At 46.6% G+C, this 21,023-nt stretch overlaps 1 protein-coding gene and 1 pseudogene across 1 annotated transcript in view; both read left to right on the top strand.

The window, feature by feature from the left end:
• Positions 1 to 3,017, top strand: part of LOC144100587 (sodium-coupled monocarboxylate transporter 1-like) — an 81,197-nt gene extending 78,180 nt beyond the window's left edge. The window contains exons 16-17 of the mRNA XM_077633484.1: positions 955 to 1,049; positions 2,758 to 3,017. Coding sequence (XP_077489610.1) covers positions 955 to 1,049; positions 2,758 to 2,907 — 245 coding nt within the window. The 3' untranslated portion in view covers positions 2,908 to 3,017. The remainder of the gene's footprint in view (positions 1 to 954; positions 1,050 to 2,757) is intronic.
• A 2,588-nt stretch (positions 3,018 to 5,605) lies between these two features.
• On the top strand, positions 5,606 to 20,974 carry LOC144102645 (sodium-dependent multivitamin transporter-like; annotated as a pseudogene).
• The last annotated feature ends 49 nt before the right edge of the window (positions 20,975 to 21,023 follow it).

The raw sequence follows: 21,023 nt of genomic DNA on the forward strand, positions 1-21,023 counted from the left end.
ACACGAATCACGCACACCGTGTTTCATATAGTTGAGACTAGGATGTTTCTGCACCGGCACGCAAGCTTAAAAACTGGACTCCGTAGTATTCTTTATTTGCCATTCTCTTCTCTTCTCTCTCTCCATAAAGAAAGGTCCTCGATGTGTTGAGAGTTTTCCCTCAAAAAGGAATCGCTTGGCTGCGCACGCAAGAAATTTACTACAGTTGAACGGGCCTGGTGATTACTTCGTTATAGCCGTAGCTTCGTTATAGCCCGTGTTGACCGAGCATTGAACAGTAATCATGCCTTCGTTACATCCATCATTTCGTTATAACGATGTTCGACTGTATAAGTGCCAAGTGCAGAGTTCACCACGCAAGATAGTCGAGATAGATGAATGCCTATTTATGGAAAGCAAATTTCATGTGGAGACGACGGCAGTCAAGTCATGCTTCAATAAGTCATTTGTCTTTCACAAGTAAACTAAGCTGTCCTTCCTAACGACCTTTCCGAACGTTTCTATTAGAGAGCTACGCCTTGGTTGGTACACAAAGTAGACCAGTCTTTACGTAAACATCTCACTAATACAAAAAGGATCATAGCTCGGACCAGAATTCCATACACTGCAAAACTAGCACAGATATGCGATGGAAAGAAGGAAGAGATGCTAGCCGAACGAGTCATGTAACCCAGCTTTCCTAGTACAAACTGAATAAATGACATATTCTGGTTACTTTGAGCACTGATTAACTGTTCCCACAAAACGAACAGCACCATTGAAGGATTGTATCCTTGACCAGCTGTAACTATGTTCACTTTATGTTCATTTACGTTCACTGGGTCATTTTTGAAAGAAGCGGCGTATTTGTTGAATTTGGCGGAACTACTCGTTTTCGTGCGTGTAAAGATTCTGGAATTGGCATTTCGGGTAGAATCTTCATGTTCGTTTGTGTCTTCTATTTTTTTTTTTCAGGTGGTGCTCAAGAGGCGAGAAAAAACATGCGTCTCACAAGCCCAGTATTTAGGAAGCTTTGGTGCCGCTTCAAAATTGTTCGAAAAACACTTGGGGTGAGCCCAGCTAGCGCCAATCTTAGGCTACGATTAGATTGACGCAACCCTTACAAAAAAAAAATTTAGACAGCCTCCAGACTGCCCATATACTTTTATCTATAAAGCTTATAAATTTTCTGCTGACAAATTTTGTGGACTAGTCTAAAGGCAACACAAATAATATATACAGTCTATAGACGATCTATAGATTTATGGTCATACACCTTTAGTAGACTTTTCTACAGACCGTCTACAGACCACGAGTTGACAATAGGAAATATTTTTAGAAGGCAATAGTGTTTATAAGAAGTCTATAGAAAGTCAATAGACCATTTTCATAAGGAAATTTCCCAACAAGCGTTGTATTAAGCTCGCGGTCGCGCGAAATCATAAATTTTTAAATCATAAGCTAAGAATGATGCTATTATTTATGCAGATATTGTTACTCAAGAGCAGAAATGTGGACGTGCGATTCTTCTCACCTATCATAAAGCGGGACAGCTGTACAGCAAGTGACGTTTCTTAACGAGTATATTTCTGGCTTGCGAAAGCACGGGCTGTAACAGCATAGGCTAGCCTCAACGAGCCCCTTTTTGCTCAAAGTATTAGCGTTTAAATTTAGTTAGCATACTTATTTCTTATGATGCGGTCGTTAATAACGACATCATAAATTTTCACCATGTAAAGTAGGTTTTTAACACTCTCGGAAGGGAGCGAACCACGAGAGCGAAAATAACTAGAAGAAGAATAATGGGTTGGAGGGCATTTAGCAGGCACTCTCAAATCACGAATTGAAGTTTACCAGTATTCCTCAATAGAAAAGTATATAACACCTGTATCTTGCAGGTACTCACGTTTGGGGCAAAAACATGAAGGCTAACGAAAAGGGTTCAACTTAAGGACAACGCAGCGACCTATGGAAAGAAAAAATGATAGGTGTAACCTTAAGAGACCGAAAGCGGCTAGAGTGGGTGAGGGAACAAACGCAGTTTAATGACATCCTAGTCAAAATCAAGAGGAATAAATGGGCTTGGGCAGGGCATGTAATGCGAAGGCAAGATAACCGCTGCTCCTTAAGGGTAACGGAGTGGATTCCAAGAGAACGCAAGCGTAGAAGGGGACGGCAGAAAGTTAGGTGGGCGGATGAGATTAGGAAGTTTGCAGGCATGGGGTGGGCTCAGCTTCCAGAGGAGAGGATTAATTGGAGCGACATGGGAGAGGCCTTTTCACTGCAGTGGGTGTAGTCAGGCTGATGATTATGATTAATAAATTGGAAAATTTGTTGTTGGGGAAAGTAAATAGCGCAGTTTCTGTCTCACATATCTCTGTGGACACCTGAACTACGCCGTAAGGGAAGGGATAAAGGAGGGACTGAGAGAAGAAAGGAAGAAAGAGGGGCCGTAGTGGAGGGCTCCGGAATAATTTCGACCACCTGGGGATCTTTAACGCGCACTGACATCACTCAGCACACGGGCGCCTTTGCGTTTCGCCTCCATCGAAACGCGGCCGCCGCGGTCGGGTTCGAACCCGGGTACTGCAGATCAGTAGTCCAGCGCACTAACCACTGAGCCACCGCGGCGGGTCATGATTGTGTATTTCGTAAAATGAATTACTATGCAAACTGCAAGATGCGGAATATTTCAGCTGACACTGCGCCATGCGCAGGTAGCTTGACAAGTTGAGTAATCTTGCAAGAATGTAATTACGACGTATCCAATCTTAACAGCTCGACGAAGAGGCGAATGAAAACGACGGCTTGAAGACGTCCTGCGCGTTCTGTGACGACAAGCATCTTGGCGCCGAACTGGCTACGCTTTATGAAGCACGGGAACTCCTAAAAAGATCCGGTGACACAAGAGCAGACTGCGCTACCTAACTACGATTCAAGATGTGGATTTGCGCACTACATTCAACGTACCATGCACCTGAATTGATGACATCCCCATAGCTTCCAAGCCAAATAACGGCGGCAATAAACGAGCATTGTAACCGGTAAAAAGGAAAACATATTTGTTTCGTTCACAACAACGCACTTTATCTTCGACGTATACCGTCGGCCTAAATGTTCGTGCCAAGGAGCGAAGAGCGGGAAGCTCGTCGCTCCTTCATGAGGTTTCTCTCCCACATCAAGTTTTAAGTTTTTTAGTTCGCAACCATGCACTTCTAGCGTGTCAGGGAAGATGACAGGAATGATGATCTTCCCTCCGCCTTCCCTCTATCCTGTCATCTTCCCAATTTTCCGAGCGCGTCTTATTTTGGCTCTTGTTATTTTCCTTATTGGAATCGCATCTGCAGTGCGCAGATCGCCCATTTCATGAATGTACACCGCACCCAAATCGCTTTACTTGCGACGTATCTGCGCATGCCCAGAATCCCAGTCACGATCGACGGAAACAATAAGCGTCGTTCGGCAGCGCTTGAATAGGATACGCACGTTAAAACGGTGAAAATGGCGTCGCCGCTATCAAGTACTTCAGGCTGACAGGGCAGCGACGCAGCAGCTGGCTGTGCGATTTACGCCAGCGGTATGCTTCTCTTGAGGCCCTTGATAGCGACAAGCAGACACAGTCCTTATCGCTTGCGCTTGCGTAAATCGCACAGCCTGCGTCGCAGCCCTATCACCTTTATAGGCAGCAGCACACCGGGCTAAATGATGTTTGTTCCTACATGGAGCGTTTGAGAGCACTGCAATCGCGGAGCGGAAGCGGACATGTCACGTGGTATTTTTTATTTTATTTCGCAGGCATCAGAAGTGAGCGAAAGAAAGCCAATACGTAATAGATTGAAAGTTAGAAACTGCTGAGTTGGACGTTTTGCGTACCGTTCTACAACATTTTCATTGGACTTTTTCGCCTATCTTCGTTGCTTGCGAACTTGGTTAATTAATCCCGTTATTTATGCAATTAAGCACAGTACAAAAACACTGTGACTTACTACGTACAATAGCCAGCAGCATGCATTTGGTCCCGTTGTCTTAGAATGTCATGGCATATATTTAAACCTTAGCTTAATTTAGCCGGGGCACCATGTATATAAGCCGCCGCGGTGGCCCAGTGGTTATGGCACTCAGCTGCTGACCATAAAGACACGGGCTCGATTCCGGCCGCGGCGGTCGCATTTCGATGGAGGCGAAATTCTTAGATGCCCGTGTACTATGCGATGTCAGTGCACGTTAAAGAACCCCAGGTGGTCAAAATTTCCGGAGCCCTTCAGTATATTCGAGAGAGAAACTGCAGTCTATAGATTATGAATTGAGAAAAGGAAATATCTATAGGAAGGCAATATAGTCTATAAGAAGTCTACGAACTGTCTATAGGCCATTGTCATACGGTACCTCCTGGCTTTTCTATTTCGTTGACGTACAAAATGGCACTCAGCAGTGCTGCCGAGCTTTGTTTTTGTCACGATGCTCCGAGGACGTGCTTGCTACGTGGCCCCGGTAGCACGCAGCGCGAATCTGCCGGACGTGTTTCTCATAGTAGTGATCGAGCCGCAGTGTGTGGCATCAATGTCGTAAAAATCCCCAATATTTAACAGGAGAGCTATGGTAACAACATCTGAACGCTTCAAGCACTAGTAAAGGAGCAAACAAATGTTTCCGGGCGCTGCCGATTCTTATTAAACTAGTTCATGACGCCGCTACAGCGTGGCGTCGATTTTGTGAAAATCACCAATTCGTATCCTTGAAGCAACTGTTCCTTCCCAAGTCCACTGCAGATTTGTGCTTTAAGTAGCTTTAACAAGGCTCTATTCAGTGTATTCCGTACTATTATTATTGTGAACACACATTAAATAGTGCATACGTCAGTCAACTCTTCCGCTGTCGCCTTCTGCTGCTTTTTGCCTTTCTACCAGCTCGTTATTATGTCTCACTCTCGGTGGACACCTGAACCGCGCCTTGAGGGAAGATTTGACGGGACTGGTTAAAGGGAAAAGGGAGACAGAAAGGGGAGGGCAAGTGCATATTACTCGTGGTCTCACGTCTTCCAGTAGGCAATGGCCAATTGCAACGCAAGAAAGAATCGGCGAATGCCCCTGAAAGGAAGTCCTTCAGCCAGTGCCGTCGACCAGTTGTCCAAACGTCTTTTTTTATCCACTCCATCCGTGATTAATCCCATAGTACTTGCAAGTCCCCACATTGTCACTCTAGAAGATGCAAGAACAAGTCCGACGTCATGACAGTCAGTCGACGGGATTGGCTGGAAAGCCTTCTTTTATGGACATTCGCCACTTTGTTCTCGAGTTGATTCCGGCTTTAGGAGCTATGAGCGCTAAGCTACGTCTCTCACAAATGAACCTTTCTCACGCTTTCGCGACCAAATCGCACAAGCTGGAAGCTATCGGCTCGCGCTGTTATCAGTCACTCCATCGTAAAAAGGCCGGGTGTTCGTGTGGAGGTCCGACGCACTTGAGCTCGGAGCATCCATGCTACACCGGGCCTCGCGAGCTCCTTACTCGAAAATGAGGCTTCAATTTCGAGCATTATCTCTTAACGTTATCTTTTCTTTGTTTTTTTTTCTCTCGTGGTTCAGATTGTTCCATATTTTATAAAAGAGCGCCTCTCCGAAGTTACCATGCTCAGAGGCTTATTTCTGGCAGGACTTCTTGGCGCTTCCACAAGGTAAGATTCCTACATACACTCACCTGTAGTCCTTGTCACCAACGAATTACTGTGATTCCACATTTAAGCGATCCTTCACGTAACAAGTCGAATGCGTGTCCTAACAAAGGTTCTGCCTCCTGCAGACATCACCAAAATCGCAATTTCTCCAGGGTATTTGGAGGCCCATGAGTGAAATAACGGCGACTAGTTAGTTGTTCATTGGGCTGTAAACTGCGCCATAGTGTTTAGTGTAAGTCGAAGATATATACACAAAGCAAAGATGGAACAGTAGAACGCTTTTCTTCGGTACAGTCATTCCTTTGTACTTGTCATAACTGCACAAAAATAACTTGCGCGAAGACACGAGGACGAACACACAGAGACAGGACTGGCGCCACACCTGTGAGGTTTGTTATGGCTTTTTTTCCGAAAAAAAATTCTGCTTGTAGTTGGCGCCAGCTCTGTCTCTGTGTGTCTTCGCGCAAGTTATTTTTGTGCAATTGTGTCTCCTTACAACCTAGTATAGCTCAAACGGATTACTTGTTGTCCTCGTGTTCGTCTTCTCTGGCGCGGTCTCCTGCACAATGATGCCGAAGACTTAAAGCGTTTTGCTTCGTTTGGAAACACTTGCGATAGTTCCTTACCCTGCTTTCATAATAAGGTCATAGCTATGATGTGACCCCTCCTCGAGTGTCAAATTGCTACCAAAAAAACCGGGTAAAGCACTACATTATTAAGTACTACCTGGCTAACTCGCTCTGCCAATTAGCCACAAGCTCCAGCAAACCATAGCGTCTCTTGCTGACACACAACGGGCATTATAAGCCAGTTAAGCTTGGAGATTTTGTGAAGTTGAGCGCGCTGCCTAAGTCCGCAAGGCCTAAGCGTCTATGTAGCGCTACATACTAGAAGAACAACCATGAGAGTGATCGCGTTTTCATCCGGCTGTGTAGTACGTGCGTTCCGTAGTCGTGCATCGCTCTGAAAGGCAATGCGTATTTGGGGTAGTGGATGAGGGCTACAAGAAAATGGTATGATTTAATTTGTTCCTAAAACGCATTTCGGCCATGCTTTCTTACAGGATATTCGAGTACAAGGTTTAGTGTAAGGTCTTGCATTTCCGGTAACTTCGTGACGCCAGAAACAAGGTTCCTGGAAGCAGGCGCGTCGAAGAGTAAAGGAAATCCACGACCGATAACTACAACTCGGAAAGTCTTATAACGGTTGTGCAGAAAACAATTACCGGCCATAATTGAGACTGCGATTGCATGCACTGACAAAGAGAATGTTTTCCTGTAAGGACAAAGCTTTCATCTCCTGTAAGATTGTTGCACATCAGGCGATCCATAGACGCTGCATCAGAAGTAATCTTGCTGCTCAAACTGTTGTCAGTGTTCAGAAGGGATGAAAGTGGGCTTCCGCTGACAGATCCAAATCTTATTTGCAATGTAAAAAAAAATCGCATAGCCATAATATTAGCTTGTCGTGAACCCTTCATTCTTTGGTATCTCTTTTTTCAGCACAGTCTCCTCCGTCGTCAACTCCCACGCTGCCATCTTCTACATCGATGTGGTCCACGCCCTTTGTCAAAATGGGCGAGCGCAAGGCGGTCATCATGGTGCGGCTGCTAGGTACGAAGCTTACTGCACATCACCGAATAATATCCTTCAGAGATAAGAGGGGCTTAAGCCGACATGCTAGCATTACAGTGCCACTGCAGCTCCAAAATGATCTTCCATAGTGTCCAAAAACTTCACGAATAGATAGGTGACCTGAATCACGACCGGAGTTCTACTTCGGCACCTCTTTCTTCCTTTCTTCACTCAGTCCCTCCTTTATCTCTTCCCTTACGGCGCGGTTCAGGCGTCCAAAGATATATGAGATAGATACTGCGCCATTTCCTTAGGGCGCTCGGCTACTGATCCGGAGTTCCCGGGTTCGAACCCGACCACGGCGACTGCGTTTTTATGGAGGCAAAACGCTAACGCGCCCGTGTGCTGTGCGATGTCAGTGCACTTTAAAGATCCCCAGGTGGTCGTAATTATTCCGGAGCCCTCCACTACGGCACCTCTTTCTTCCTTTCTTCTTTCACTCCCTGCTTTATTCCTTCCCTTACGGCGCGGTTCAGTTGTCCGCCGATATATGAGACAGATACTGCGCCATCTCCTTTCCCCAAAACCAATTATTATTATTATTATTATTATTATTATTATTATTATTATTATTATTATTATTATTATTATTATTATTATTATTATTATTATTACTATTAATATTATTACTATTATTATTATTATTATTATTATTATTATTATTATTATTATTATTATTATTATTATTATTATTATTATTATTATTATTATTATTATTATTATTATTATTATTATTATTATATTTCCACTTGAAAAGGACGCAAATGTGTTGTATGCCTGAGTTTCAATTGCACGTGTTATAGTCGGATACAACTCAAGAACGAAGATAAACAGTTTGGAGATAAAAAATTTGCGCCCTATCTCGCTCACGTCGTGCCTAGAAAAGCTTTTTCAGAGAGTCATCACAAGGAGAATACACCAATACCTGGAAGATGACGATCTGTACACGCACAGTATGTTCGGCTTCAGAACAAATCTATCGACGATCAAGGAGGAAGTCGCAGAAGCCACCCTAAAACAGGGGAGAACATCATCATGGCACTGGACATCAAGGGCGCGTTCGATAACGTCAGTCATGACGCCATCATGGAAGGGCTAACCAGCACAAACTGCGGAAGAAGAGTACACGACTACGTGAGGGCCTTCCTGTCAAACCGCACAGATACGGTTGGACTGGGGGACCTACGCAGCAAGGTCTTCTAAACACTAAACAAAGGCACCCCGCAAGGCTCAGTGATCTCGCCGGTCCTCTTCAACATAGCCATGATTGGGCTAGGCAGACAGCTGAGCCAGATAGAGGGGATACAGCACGCTATGTACGCCGATGATATAACGATCTGCAGGATCAGCCAGGGCTCCCCAGGGCAAAAACAAGATCTTTTTCAGCAGGCAGCCACATGCGTGGAGAACTACGTCAGAGAGAGAGGCCTGGCATGCTCCACCGAGAAGTCAGAAATTCTACGAGTGGGCAAGAGACCATCCAAAGAGACCATCCAAAGAAATATACAACATAAAAACTGAAGGGAGGTCCTCCCGGAATGCAACATGATCAGAATGTTGGGAATGTGGATCCAAAGCAGAGGGAAGTGCAGCCACACCCTAAGCCTTCTCCAACAATCAATGCAACAGGTCAGCAGAATGATCACCAGAGTATCACCGAGAAGATTTGACATGAAGGAGAGTGACACGATCAAGTTGTCAAGAACCTGGTGGTCAGCCGCATAACATATTCACTCCCCTACCCCAAGATGACACAGCACGAAAAAGAACAAGCAGACACTTTAATCAGGAAGGCTTTCAAGACGGCCCTAAATCTACCAAGAAATACGCCAAACGAGAAGCTCCCCAAGTTGGGAGTCCACAATACGTTTGACGAGCTAAAGGAAGCTCAAATAGGGGCCCAAATGTACAGGCTCCAGCAGTCAACCACCGGCCGAGCGCTCCTCCGAAGGCTGGGCTACTAAAGTGAAGAAGTGGAAGATAGGGTTGCGGGCATACCTGATAACATTCGCCAAACACTCAGGGGGTGCCCAATCTCTCGCAACATGGACCCTAATCTGCACGCAGGGAGAAGGGCTGCGGGAGCAGAGTAAGTAGAAAAGCACTTAGCTGAAAAAACAAATGTAGTATACACAGATGCGGCTTTGCATCGATGGAACAGAAACACGAAGGAACACAGAGTAGTATCGGTGGTTGTGAACCATCAAGGGGACCTAGTCACCAGTATATCACAGAGCGGCTGCAGAGTATCCGAGGTGGTAGAAGCTTCTGTTGCACTAGCAGTAGCTGAATGATACCGCAGAAATAAATCGCTCACAATAATCACCGACCCCAAAGAAGCATGCAGGCACTACACTAATGGTAGGATCAGCAAGGGAGCGCTACGCATCATCCTCCAGGCGGGACCCCCAAACAAAGAAATTCAACACAAAGTTTTCTAGGTACCGGGGCACACCGGGGTGACTGGGAATCAGAGGGCCGACGATCTAGCTCGCGAGCTTACCAACCGAGCAGATATATCAAGTGACCCTGAGCCCACCACACGGTGGAACCATCGTAGGCGGAAATCCTAAATCACTACAGAGGACAGAGGATAGCGTATCCTCCACCACAACAGCTATTAACGCAATATGAGGTAGTCGGTTGGCGTAGACTGCAAACAGGAAGCTTTCGTAACTTACACATACTTCACAAAATGTTTCCGAACCAGTACGCGAACACATGCAAGTGGTGTGGAGCCACCCCCACTTTATACCATATTACATGGGAGTTTAAAAACAATTATTCCTTCCATAGACTAAAAGAGCCCTATGTGGAACAGTGGGAGAGCCTGCTCACCAGAAGCGTGCTGGTGGTCCAAAAAGGACTGGTCCAGCATGCGTATGAGGTACCAAGACTCAGTGGGGCCCTGGAATAAGGGCACCACCCCTGGAAGACTCGGAACTTCCACATGAATATACCCGGGTCCCGCTGAATCGACCAATTTTTGGCGCCAATAAAGTTTTTTTCTCTCTCTCTCAAAAACGAAGCGGTTTTTCCTGGTCACCCACCACGGGGGCCGAGCGGCGCCGCGGAGGCTGTGGCTACGGCACTCGGCTTCTGATCCGGAGTTCCCGGGTTCGAACCCGATAGCGGCGGCCGCGTTTCGATGGAGGCGAAACGCTAAGGCGCCCGTGTGCTGTGCGATGTCAGTGCACGTTAAAGATCCCCAGGTGGTCAAAATTATTCCGGAGCCCTCCACTGCGGCACCTCTTTCTTCTTTCACTACCTCCTTCATTCCATTACTTTCATCCTTCCCTTGCTGCGCGGTTCAGGTGTCCTACGATATAACCGCCATTTCGTTTCCCCAAAAACCAAATAATATTATTATTTTTCCTGGAAAAAGGACCCCCTTGCAGCCAATGGCGTCGGTCGATTCTCGTGACCCTGCTAGCGTGACAGCGCAAGGAGCAGCGGAACAATGCAGGGAAGGGGCTGTCCCCTTTCATCTGCTACTCCCTGTTTACAGGGCGTTTACAGAGCGGCATGCATGCGCCGCGACTTTGAGAGTATTTGCGAAGGGGCGCGTACAAAGAGAAAATGAAGTTATGCGTCGAAATGATGAATCTGTTGTCGGGCTCAACACGGCGATAAAGCACAAGGCTCCGTGAGCGCGGAACGAAAGCAGAAAATGTAGTAAGACATAGAAAAACTCATAGGGACACCTAATTAGCTTGGGTGTTAGCAATGCGATAATATTAGAAGCTGCTAACTCATTTAATGGGATTTATCCCCTCTGGTGACATCACTTCTCTTCAGCGAATGGGTGACTTTTATGACCAACGGCACATTTTTTTCCCCGATCAGGTGTTTAATCCTGCCGCATTACTACTACAATGCCGAAATAACAACGAAGCAGAGAAGGAATCTGCTCACCTGATGCGAACACAGATACCACAGGAAGGGGGGGGGGGGGGGGGGTCATTTTTCGCAGAAGGAAAACTCAACGCTCTTTTCCCGTTCTTCATTGCACGTTAGTATCGCAGCAGAGGCGCAATTTGTATTTGAAACATTTGCTCCCTTTATGCAACCCCTGCATTGCCGCCATCGCACCTAGTGACCTACTTAATGTCTCTGACGCCATGCTCGTAGCACTGTAAGCTATAACCAAAGTGAGCTGCAGTATTATCCGGCAATCCTTTTTTGTCCTGCGTTTTGAGCCATTGGCATTTTAGATACTGTCTGGAAGGAAACGTTCAGGGAACAATGCGACCTTAGAAACGACATTTCTGCTCATTCCTTTTGTTATATTAATAGTTTAAAAGCCGTAGTTATTTATATTTTGCCACCCCTCCCAATGCGTGGCAGCATTGTGATTTTCGTACAATGTTTGGCCTGCACCGCACGTTGTGCAAAAAATTTAATACAAGGAAGAAATCTTTTCAGCCCTCGCAAGTGGCATCATAATGACGTTCTTTGCCACTGCTGTGCCTTACATGGGTGCTGCAGCCAAGGTACGTAGATTTCTTGCTTCTCGGGAGTTCTTTTTACAACCGCTGTTTACCCGTGGCTGCTTTGTGTTCTTTCCGAACTCAGTTCCTTTTTGTCGGCAGCTCTTCCTTTCCTTGTACTCAACCGCTGGGGGTCCGTTCGCGGGCCTCGTCTTGCTCGCCATGTCGTCGCCTTGGGTCAACGCAAAGGTATGCTTCATCGACGTATACTCACACCCGATATCATACTTCGCGTGCAGCTCTACCAAAGCTGGCGCACAGCTTCTCGCCGGCTGAATTAATAATTAATAATTGGTTTTTTGGGGAAAGGAAATCTCGCAGTATCTGTCTCATATATCGTTGGACACCTGAACCGCGCCGCAAGGGAAGGGATAAAGGAGGGAGTGAAAGAAGAAAGGAAGAGAGAGGTGCCGTAGTGTAGGGCTCCGGAATAATTTCGACCACCTGGGGATCTTTAACGTGCACTGACATCGCACAGCACACGGGCGCCTTAGCGTTTTGCCTCCATAAAAGCGCAGCCGCCGCGGTCGGGTTCGAACCCAGGAACTCCGGATCAGTAGTCGAGCACCCTAACCACTGAGCCACCGCGGCGGGTCATAAGAACTACCTAACATTCCAAATTCCCGCGATGATTTTGAGCGTTGAGCGGTATTCGACACAAGGCAGCGGTCGCGCAAACTGGAAGCGTTTGTCCAGATTTCATGTGCTGGCCCGGGGCTAACGAAAAGGCTGGCAATTGAATGTAGGATATCTCATCAAGCGATAGAAATAACTTTCGACCCCTGACAAGATGCGTATATGGCTCGACATTGCGTGGTCTAAGAATTTCTCCATCTACAGCTGTGAGCACGTCCTTAAAGGATTTTTTCCACGCCACTCTGAAGGGAGTTCAAGAGGACGGATGTGATATACTGCAAGAGGCGATCGCTGTACAGGCTACACACCACGCGGTCGTAACACGCTACCGATGGTCCCTGGCCACCACATCTACTAGCCACCTCAAAACGCGCGAAATCCGCTATATCTTCTCACCAGGCTGCACTATCAGTATACATTCAACACCAGGACTCCACGCCGGGCCCATCGCCATTCTGTGTTTCATGTCCAGACGAGTTCTTCAAAGTTCCGTGCTTGTAGTGAGATTCGTTGAGTACCGCACCGGTGGCCAAGTGGTCTGAGGATCCGCGCCTTACATTTTTGTAAGGCCACCCTATGCCACCGTGCACCCACCAGTTTTTTAATTCTTCGTGGTGCTCGACTTCTCAGGAATGAAATGATTGGTCAAAGCGGTTTTGGCCAACCACACCTAAGATCAACGATACTAGGAGTTTTCTTAGGATCCGTCGATCGTTGATCCTCGCAGGACCTAAATACGCCTTGCATAAGCGTTGAAATGCGGACCCGTTGGTTCATAATAACTTGGGAAAAAAAAGTCACAAAAGACAAGGGACGAGAGAAGGAGTGTTCACGCCACAACGACTAGACTATCAACTGAGATTAATTAGACAAAGCATAGTCCCAGCAAGGATAGCAGAGCATGCGCAAGAGCCGCATCACAACTCACAGCTCATAGGGCACACAAAATATCACATCTACCGTGAACGGCCTAAAAGAGCGAATTCCTTGTCAACTTGCCTCGCCATTGCAATGAATGTGGGTGTTATCCACTGTTCAGCCATGTAATAATTCTTGGTAGAGGCAAGGGAAAGCAAGAGCGAGAAATCATGGAAGCGTACCATATCACTTTGTCAGGTCAGGATTGCATTAGCACAACCTCGGGGCACTTACTCGAGAAGGAATTCGCTTTTTTAGGCCTGTCGCGGTAGATGTGGTATCTTCTGTGTCCTATGCGCTGTGAGTTGTGATGCGGCTGTTGCGCGTGCTCTGCTCGCCTTGCATGGGGCAGCCGGATTGTAGACGTTTTTATTACCACACAGCACAAACGCCTGTACCCACTGTTCAGCCGCACTATGCTGTTTGGAGTATGCGAACCAGTGATTCTGCTTTCGGAACAGGGCAACATGTTTTAACAGGATGCTTTACATTGCAGGGAACAGCATGCGCATGCCTGCTCGTGTGCGCGTTCCAGCTGTGGCACGCTGTGGGCCGGATGCTGGCCGGCACGTCGCACTCAGTCGTTATACCAGGGACGCTGGACCGATGTCCACTGGAGGCCAATCACACCGAGGGAGGCTCCGGTGTCACCGCGCTGGTAGATGGGTCACTGCCTCAAAGGTTGGTGCCGTACCAGAACTTGCAACGCAGATAATAAGTGACTACAGCGCTTACTGCACACCTCGCATGCTCCAATCTAGATTGTTTGGTTCTTAGCATACGTAGCACGCGAGAGCTATGTACTCAAACCGTAGGCATTCGGATTTATTCACACGTCAGTGCACCAATTTCCCAGTGACGAAGTTTTGGAACGTTGTTATATAGCGGCACCAGACGGCACCGATGCGCGGCGGTCAAAAAGTTATGCCGTCAGAAACTACGTCAGGTTGAGTTGGGAGTGCAAGCGACATTTGGCACTAACTGGATTGACTGATAAACACTGCCAGACCACTGAATTATCTGGCTCCCAAAAGTAACGCACATGGGAGAGCTTGTCTAAGCACTGGACCGTCAGCGCCACACATATGTGCTGGATCCGTAAGTCTCCCTGTCCTTCACGAGTGCTTCATAATAGCTGACTCGTTATAACTATAGACTCACTCATTAGTGAAGGGTCGGGAACATGTTGCGGTGAAAGGGTACGATGCAGAGCTTGGAGTACGGGGGAGGCCAAGGGCCTGAAGAGTGCCTGGCTTGGGAGGGATGTGGGGCTGATCGAGAGCGCAACCGTCTGCTTTGTTGAGTGGAGGATAGGCTAGCACGTTGACGACAGCAACCCTTCAGTATTGAGCGCTCTCCTGGCAGCGTCGTGTTGTTATCCCTTTTCTTCTTTGTCGGTCCTTGCGCTGGTCTAACAATCTATTTCCCCTCGTTTCGCGCTGTCGTGGTCACCGTCTCCTTCCATGTCATCGGGGTCACCGTCTCTTTCGAACACGGGAAGAGAGAACTAAGAGAGGGAGAGTGAATAGGGAAGACGGAGCAGAGCGTACCGAACCATATGCCGGGAAGAGACGACACATGGCGGCGCGCAGGGAGATGGGTGGCACGCACATAATTATACACGCTGCGCACAGTGTGCGTAGGTTTACAGCGAAGGCTCCAACACGCTGCGGAACAGTGAACAGGACATCTATGCAATAAAGGCTCATTTCTTTAACCGTTTTTATAAATGTGTATCTGACGGTGGCTTTGTGTGCGGTGGTTTTTCTAGCACCCCACTCACCGATTTTGCCGTTGTGAGTCTGTCTCCATGTTCCCGCCGTGTCCACCGTGTGAGGTGTCAATTCACTTTATGATTGGTCGGGAGAGGTTGCTCGGGAACCGCAACCAGGGTCTCGCAAGCCCCACCGATGGCAGTGTTCGAAAGAGCCACCTGCCGGGGCAGTGGCTTCTCGCTTAACCGCTGCACCACTGGCACCAGGAATGCTACGAGGGCGCCGGCGACCTACGAATGTCATCATCATCAGCCTGACTACGCCCACTGCAGGGCAAACGCCTCTCCCATGTCTCTCCAATTAACCCCGCCCTTTGCCAGCTGCGCCCACCGTATGCCCAAAAACTTAATCTCGTCCTCCAACCTAACTTTTGGCTTCCTCCTCTGCTACCCTTGCCTTCTCTTGGAATCCACTCTGTTACCCTTGAGGACCAGCGGTTATCTTGCCTTCGCTTCACATGCCCTGCCCAAGCCCATTTCTTCCTCTTGATTTCCACTAAGATGTCATAAACCCGCGTTTGTTCCCTCACCCACTCTGCCCGCTTCCGGTCTCGTAACTTTACACCTACATTTTTCTTTCTATAGCGCGCTGCGTTGTCCTTAACTTAAGCTTAACCCTTTCCGTTAGCCTCCACGTTTCTGCCCCGTAGGTGAGTACCGGTAAGATACAGCTGTTGTACACTTTTCTCTTGAGGGATATTAGTAAACTGCCACTCATGATCTGAGAGAACCTTCCATATGCGCTCCACCCCATTCTTATCCTTATAGTTATTTCCATCTCATGATCCGGATCAGCGGTCACTACCTGCCCTAAGTAGACGTATTCCCTTACTACTTCAAGTACCTCGCTACCAATTGCGAGCTGCTTTTCCCTTGCCTACGGATGTAGAGAATTATAAATTGCCCATATATTGGCATTGGTCGTCGCCACGCATTCTATACGCGGTCGCGTAGGTGGTGCGTTGCACTGTTGGCAGCGCCAGCTGTATTTTCCTATTTCCTCCGGTTTCGCGCTGTCATCGTAGCTGTCCCGTCTGCATGCCTTATGCAAGCCCCATAAGACAGACAGCTGTACAGTTTTGTAGAAATCTGCCGGTTCGGGTACACGGCCACTCCGCACTAGTGCCCACCGTTCGGCGAAAGACTACATCGGGAATCGAATAGGAACCGGAGGCTCAAACCCGGACAGTCACGATTCCGCCCACGGATCCGCCCAATCATTCACATTATAATATGGCTATCTTTGTTAGTTCAGTGGCTTTGGCAGCCGTGCATGGGGTCATCATTGTTTTCAATCATTTCGCGCAGAAGCTAACACTGAGGACGCCTCGTACCCTGCGTGTGAGCGGCTTTAATTTTCTTCTGATTCGTTTTTCTTTGCAGCTCGGACGTCTTCCCGCTGTATCAGGTGTCGTTCTTGTGGATCGCTTTCATGGGACTGCTGCTCACGATGCTCTTGGGGACAGCCCTGAGTCTGGCTACAGGTGAGTGGGTGCACTGCACCTTTGAGTCAGATAACACAGTAACTAATTTCGTCCAGGATTGAGCATGAGGACATTTCAAGTGTTCAGTGTTGTACGGCACAGATAATAAAAGAGCGCTCTCCTCAGTGCGCAGCTAGGCGACCGGACTTACGGCTGTAAAGCGTTTCGTCTATTTACTGGCGAGAAGTAAAAACATTTGTAAACGGAAGCGCGTTTGTAGTTATTCAAAGAGAAGCGCGTTAACGCGCGCCTTTCATTTCTGTATCATCGAACTAACCCGCCTTTTGTACGGTGATGTACGGAAGTTTGCCCTATTCACCACGTTATCTTTTTAAAGTTTTAATCTTATACCCATCTTTAACCATGCATATATACGTCCATTCATCTCCCTGTATATACACTACCTTTATCATTTTACAGCTATTTAAATTTTTTCCTCTCTGTTGCTTGTTCACATTTTTATCTTTAACATTATTCACTTTTTTCTGCTTTTACTTCTTATGGCTTTGTTTGTTGGCGACTCATGAGCCCTTCTTGGCTCACGACCAGTTACCTGCACTGAAGAGTTAGTTTTTCCGGAAAGCTTCACGAAAGCGCATGTATTTTGGTGCGATGTAGGCAAAATTTGTTAGGCCACAGAGCCGAGGGTAACCGCGTTTCCGAAATTCCGAAAACTGATATGAACGTTACTTGCGGTGGGCTGCACGCCTCTCAATAATTAAGGAGCCTAACAATAATAGTTAAAAAATTCTTCATCTTCAGGTTGGCGCGCTATACTTTGTCAAACCAACCAACCGCCAATGACAAACCAACTAGTCGCCACTACAGCATTTCTTGCCAGAAAATTAACTATTAAATATTAGTTAACCACACTGCCAGTTAGCACGTCCTAGCTGTGTTATGATGTGCTACACCGCTGACAATGATATGCAATTTAAAGTGCGTCAAGGAAAAGTGGTTCTTATCTTGCTCCTTCATTTTCTGTGGTATCAGCGTTTTATCTCCGTATCTGCCCATCTCGTACCAGCACGCTTGCTGCTTGCTTCTTGGTCTCATTTTCCAGACACGCCTATTTAAATTTCTTGCTTTGGTTTTGTCACATACCCACTTCTTGCACTCCGCTGTTTATAAAAGCCAGCCTGCCTTCAGCTTTGTTCGTTGAAGGGGGAAGCCGCGCCCCTGTCCTTTCGTCTATATCCTTTCCTGTGTTGCTATTCCGTAAGCAAAAATTCTTATAAAGCAGTTGCCAGTCTCTGACTAGTACATGGGACTGTCTTTTCTTTACTTGTTCAGGGGGGGGGGGGGGAAAGAATAAAAAACGAATGGATGAGGAAAAAAACTATACAGAATATTTCCCCTGTATTCTGGACACGAATCACGCACACCGTGTTTCATATAGTTGAGACTAGGATGTTTCTGCACCGGCACGCAAGCTTAAAAACTGGACTCCGTAGTATTCTTTATTTGCCATTCTCTTCTCTTCTCTCTCTCCATAAAGAAAGGTCCTCGATGTGTTGAGAGTTTTCCCTCAAAAAGGAATCGCTTGGCTGCGCACGCAAGAAATTTACTACAGTTGAACGGGCCTGGTGATTACTTCGTTATAGCCGTAGCTTCGTTATAGCCCGTGTTGACCGAGCATTGAACAGTAATCATGCCTTCGTTACATCCATCATTTCGTTATAACGATGTTCGACTGTATAAGTGCCAAGTGCAGAGTTCACCACGCAAGATAGTCGAGATAGATGAATGCCTATTTATGGAAAGCAAATTTCATGTGGAGACGACGGCAGTCAAGTCATGCTTCAATAAGTCATTTGTCTTTCACAAGTAAACTAAGCTGTCCTTCCTAACGACCTTTCCGAACGTTTCTATTAGAGAGCTACGCCTTGGTTGGTACACAAAGTAGACCAGTCTTTACGTAAACATCTCACTAATACAAAAAGGATCATAGCTCGGACCAGAATTCCATACACTGCAAAACTAGCACATATATGCGATGGAAAGAAGGAAGAGATGCTAGCCGAACGAGTCATGTAACCCAGCTTTCCTAGTACAAACTGAATAAATGACATATTCTGGTTACTTTGAGCACTGATTAACTGTTCCCACAAAACGAACAGCACCATTGAAGGATTGTATCCTTGACCAGCTGTAACTATGTTCACTTTATGTTCATTTACGTTCACTGGGTCATTTTTGAAAGAAGCGGCGTATTTGTTGAATTTGGCGGAACTACTCGTTTTCGTGCGTGTAAAGATTCTGGAATTGGCATTTCGGGTAGAATCTTCATGTTCGTTTGTGTCTTCTATTTTTTTTTTTTCAGGTGGTGCTCAAGAGGCGAGAAAAAACATGCGTCTCACAAGCCCAGTATTTAGGAAGCTTTGGTGCCGCTTCAAAATTGTTCGAAAAACACTTGGGGTGAGCCCAGCTAGCGCCAATCTTAGGCTACGATTAGATTGACGCAACCCTTACAAAAAAAAAATTTAGACAGCCTCCAGACTGCCCATATACTTTTATCTATAAAGCTTATAAATTTTCTGCTGACAAATTTTGTGGACTAGTCTAAAGGCAACACAAATAATATATACAGTCTATAGACGATCTATAGATTTATGGTCATACACCTTTAGTAGACTTTTCTACAGACCGTCTACAGACCACGAGTTGACAATAGGAAATATTTTTAGAAGGCAATAGTGTTTATAAGAAGTCTATAGAAAGTCAATAGACCATTTTCATAAGGAAATTTCCCAACAAGCGTTGTATTAAGCTCGCGGTCGCGCGAAATCATAAATTTTTAAATCATAAGCTAAGAATGATGCTATTATTTATGCAGATATTGTTACTCAAGAGCAGAAATGTGGACGTGCGATTCTTCTCACCTATCATAAAGCGGGACAGCTGTACAGCAAGTGACGTTTCTTAACGAGTATATTTCTGGCTTGCGAAAGCACGGGCTGTAACAGCATAGGCTAGCCTCAACGAGCCCCTTTTTGCTCAAAGTATTAGCGTTTAAATTTAGTTAGCATACTTATTTCTTATGATGCGGTCGTTAATAACGACATCATAAATTTTCACCATGTAAAGTAGGTTTTTAACACTCTCGGAAGGGAGCGAACCACGAGAGCGAAAATAACTAGAAGAAGAATAATGGGTTGGAGGGCATTTAGCAGGCACTCTCAAATCACGAATTGAAGTTTACCAGTATTCCTCAATAGAAAAGTATATAACACCTGTATCTTGCAGGTACTCACGTTTGGGGCAAAAACATGAAGGCTAACGAAAAGGGTTCAACTTAAGGACAACGCAGCGACCTATGGAAAGAAAAAATGATAGGCGTAACCTTAAGAGACCGAAAGCGGCTAGAGTGGGTGAGGGAACAAACGCAGTTTAATGACATCCTAGTCAAAATCAAGAGGAATAAATGGGCTTGGGCAGGGCATGTAATGCGAAGGCAAGATAACCGCTGCTCCTTAAGGGTAACGGAGTGGATTCCAAGAGAACGCAAGCGTAGAAGGGGACGGCAGAAAGTTAGGTGGGCGGATGAGATTAGGAAGTTTGCAGGCATGGGGTGGGCTCAGCTTCCAGAGGAGAGGATTAATTGGAGCGACATGGGAGAGGCCTTTTCACTGCAGTGGGTGTAGTCAGGCTGATGATTATGATTAATAAATTGGAAAATTTGTTGTTGGGGAAAGTAAATAGCGCAGTTTCTGTCTCACATATCTCTGTGGACACCTGAACTACGCCGTAAGGGAAGGGAAAAAGGAGGGACTGAGAGAAGAAAGGAAGAAAGAGGGGCCGTAGTGGAGGGCTCCGGAATAATTTCGACCACCTGGGGATCTTTAACGCGCACTGACATCACTCAGCACACGGGCGCCTTTGCGTTTCGCCTCCATCGAAACGCGGCCGCCGCGGTCGGGTTCGAACCCGGGTACTGCAGATCAGTAGTCCAGCGCACTAACCACTGAGCCACCGCGGCGGGTCATGATTGTGTATTTCGTAAAATGAATTACTATGCAAACTGCAAGATGCGGAATATTTCAGCTGACACTGCGCCATGCGCAGGTAGCTTGACAAGTTGAGTAATCTTGCAAGAATGTAATTACGACGTATCCAATCTTAACAGCTCGACGAAGAGGCGAATGAAAACGACGGCTTGAAGACGTCCTGCGCGTTCTGTGACGACAAGCATCTTGGCGCCGAACTGGCTACGCTTTATGAAGCACGGGAACTCCTAAAAAGATCCGGTGACACAAGAGCAGACTGCGCTACCTAACTACGATTCAAGATGTGGATTTGCGCACTACATTCAACGTACCATGCACCTGAATTGATGACATCCCCATAGCTTCCAAGCCAAATAACGGCGGCAATAAACGAGCATTGTAACCGGTAAAAAGGAAAACATATTTGTTTCGTTCACAACAACGCACTT

This window comes from Amblyomma americanum, chromosome 8, assembly GCF_052857255.1.
Source record: "Amblyomma americanum isolate KBUSLIRL-KWMA chromosome 8, ASM5285725v1, whole genome shotgun sequence".
NCBI classification, from domain to species: Eukaryota; Metazoa; Arthropoda; class Arachnida; order Ixodida; family Ixodidae; genus Amblyomma; species Amblyomma americanum.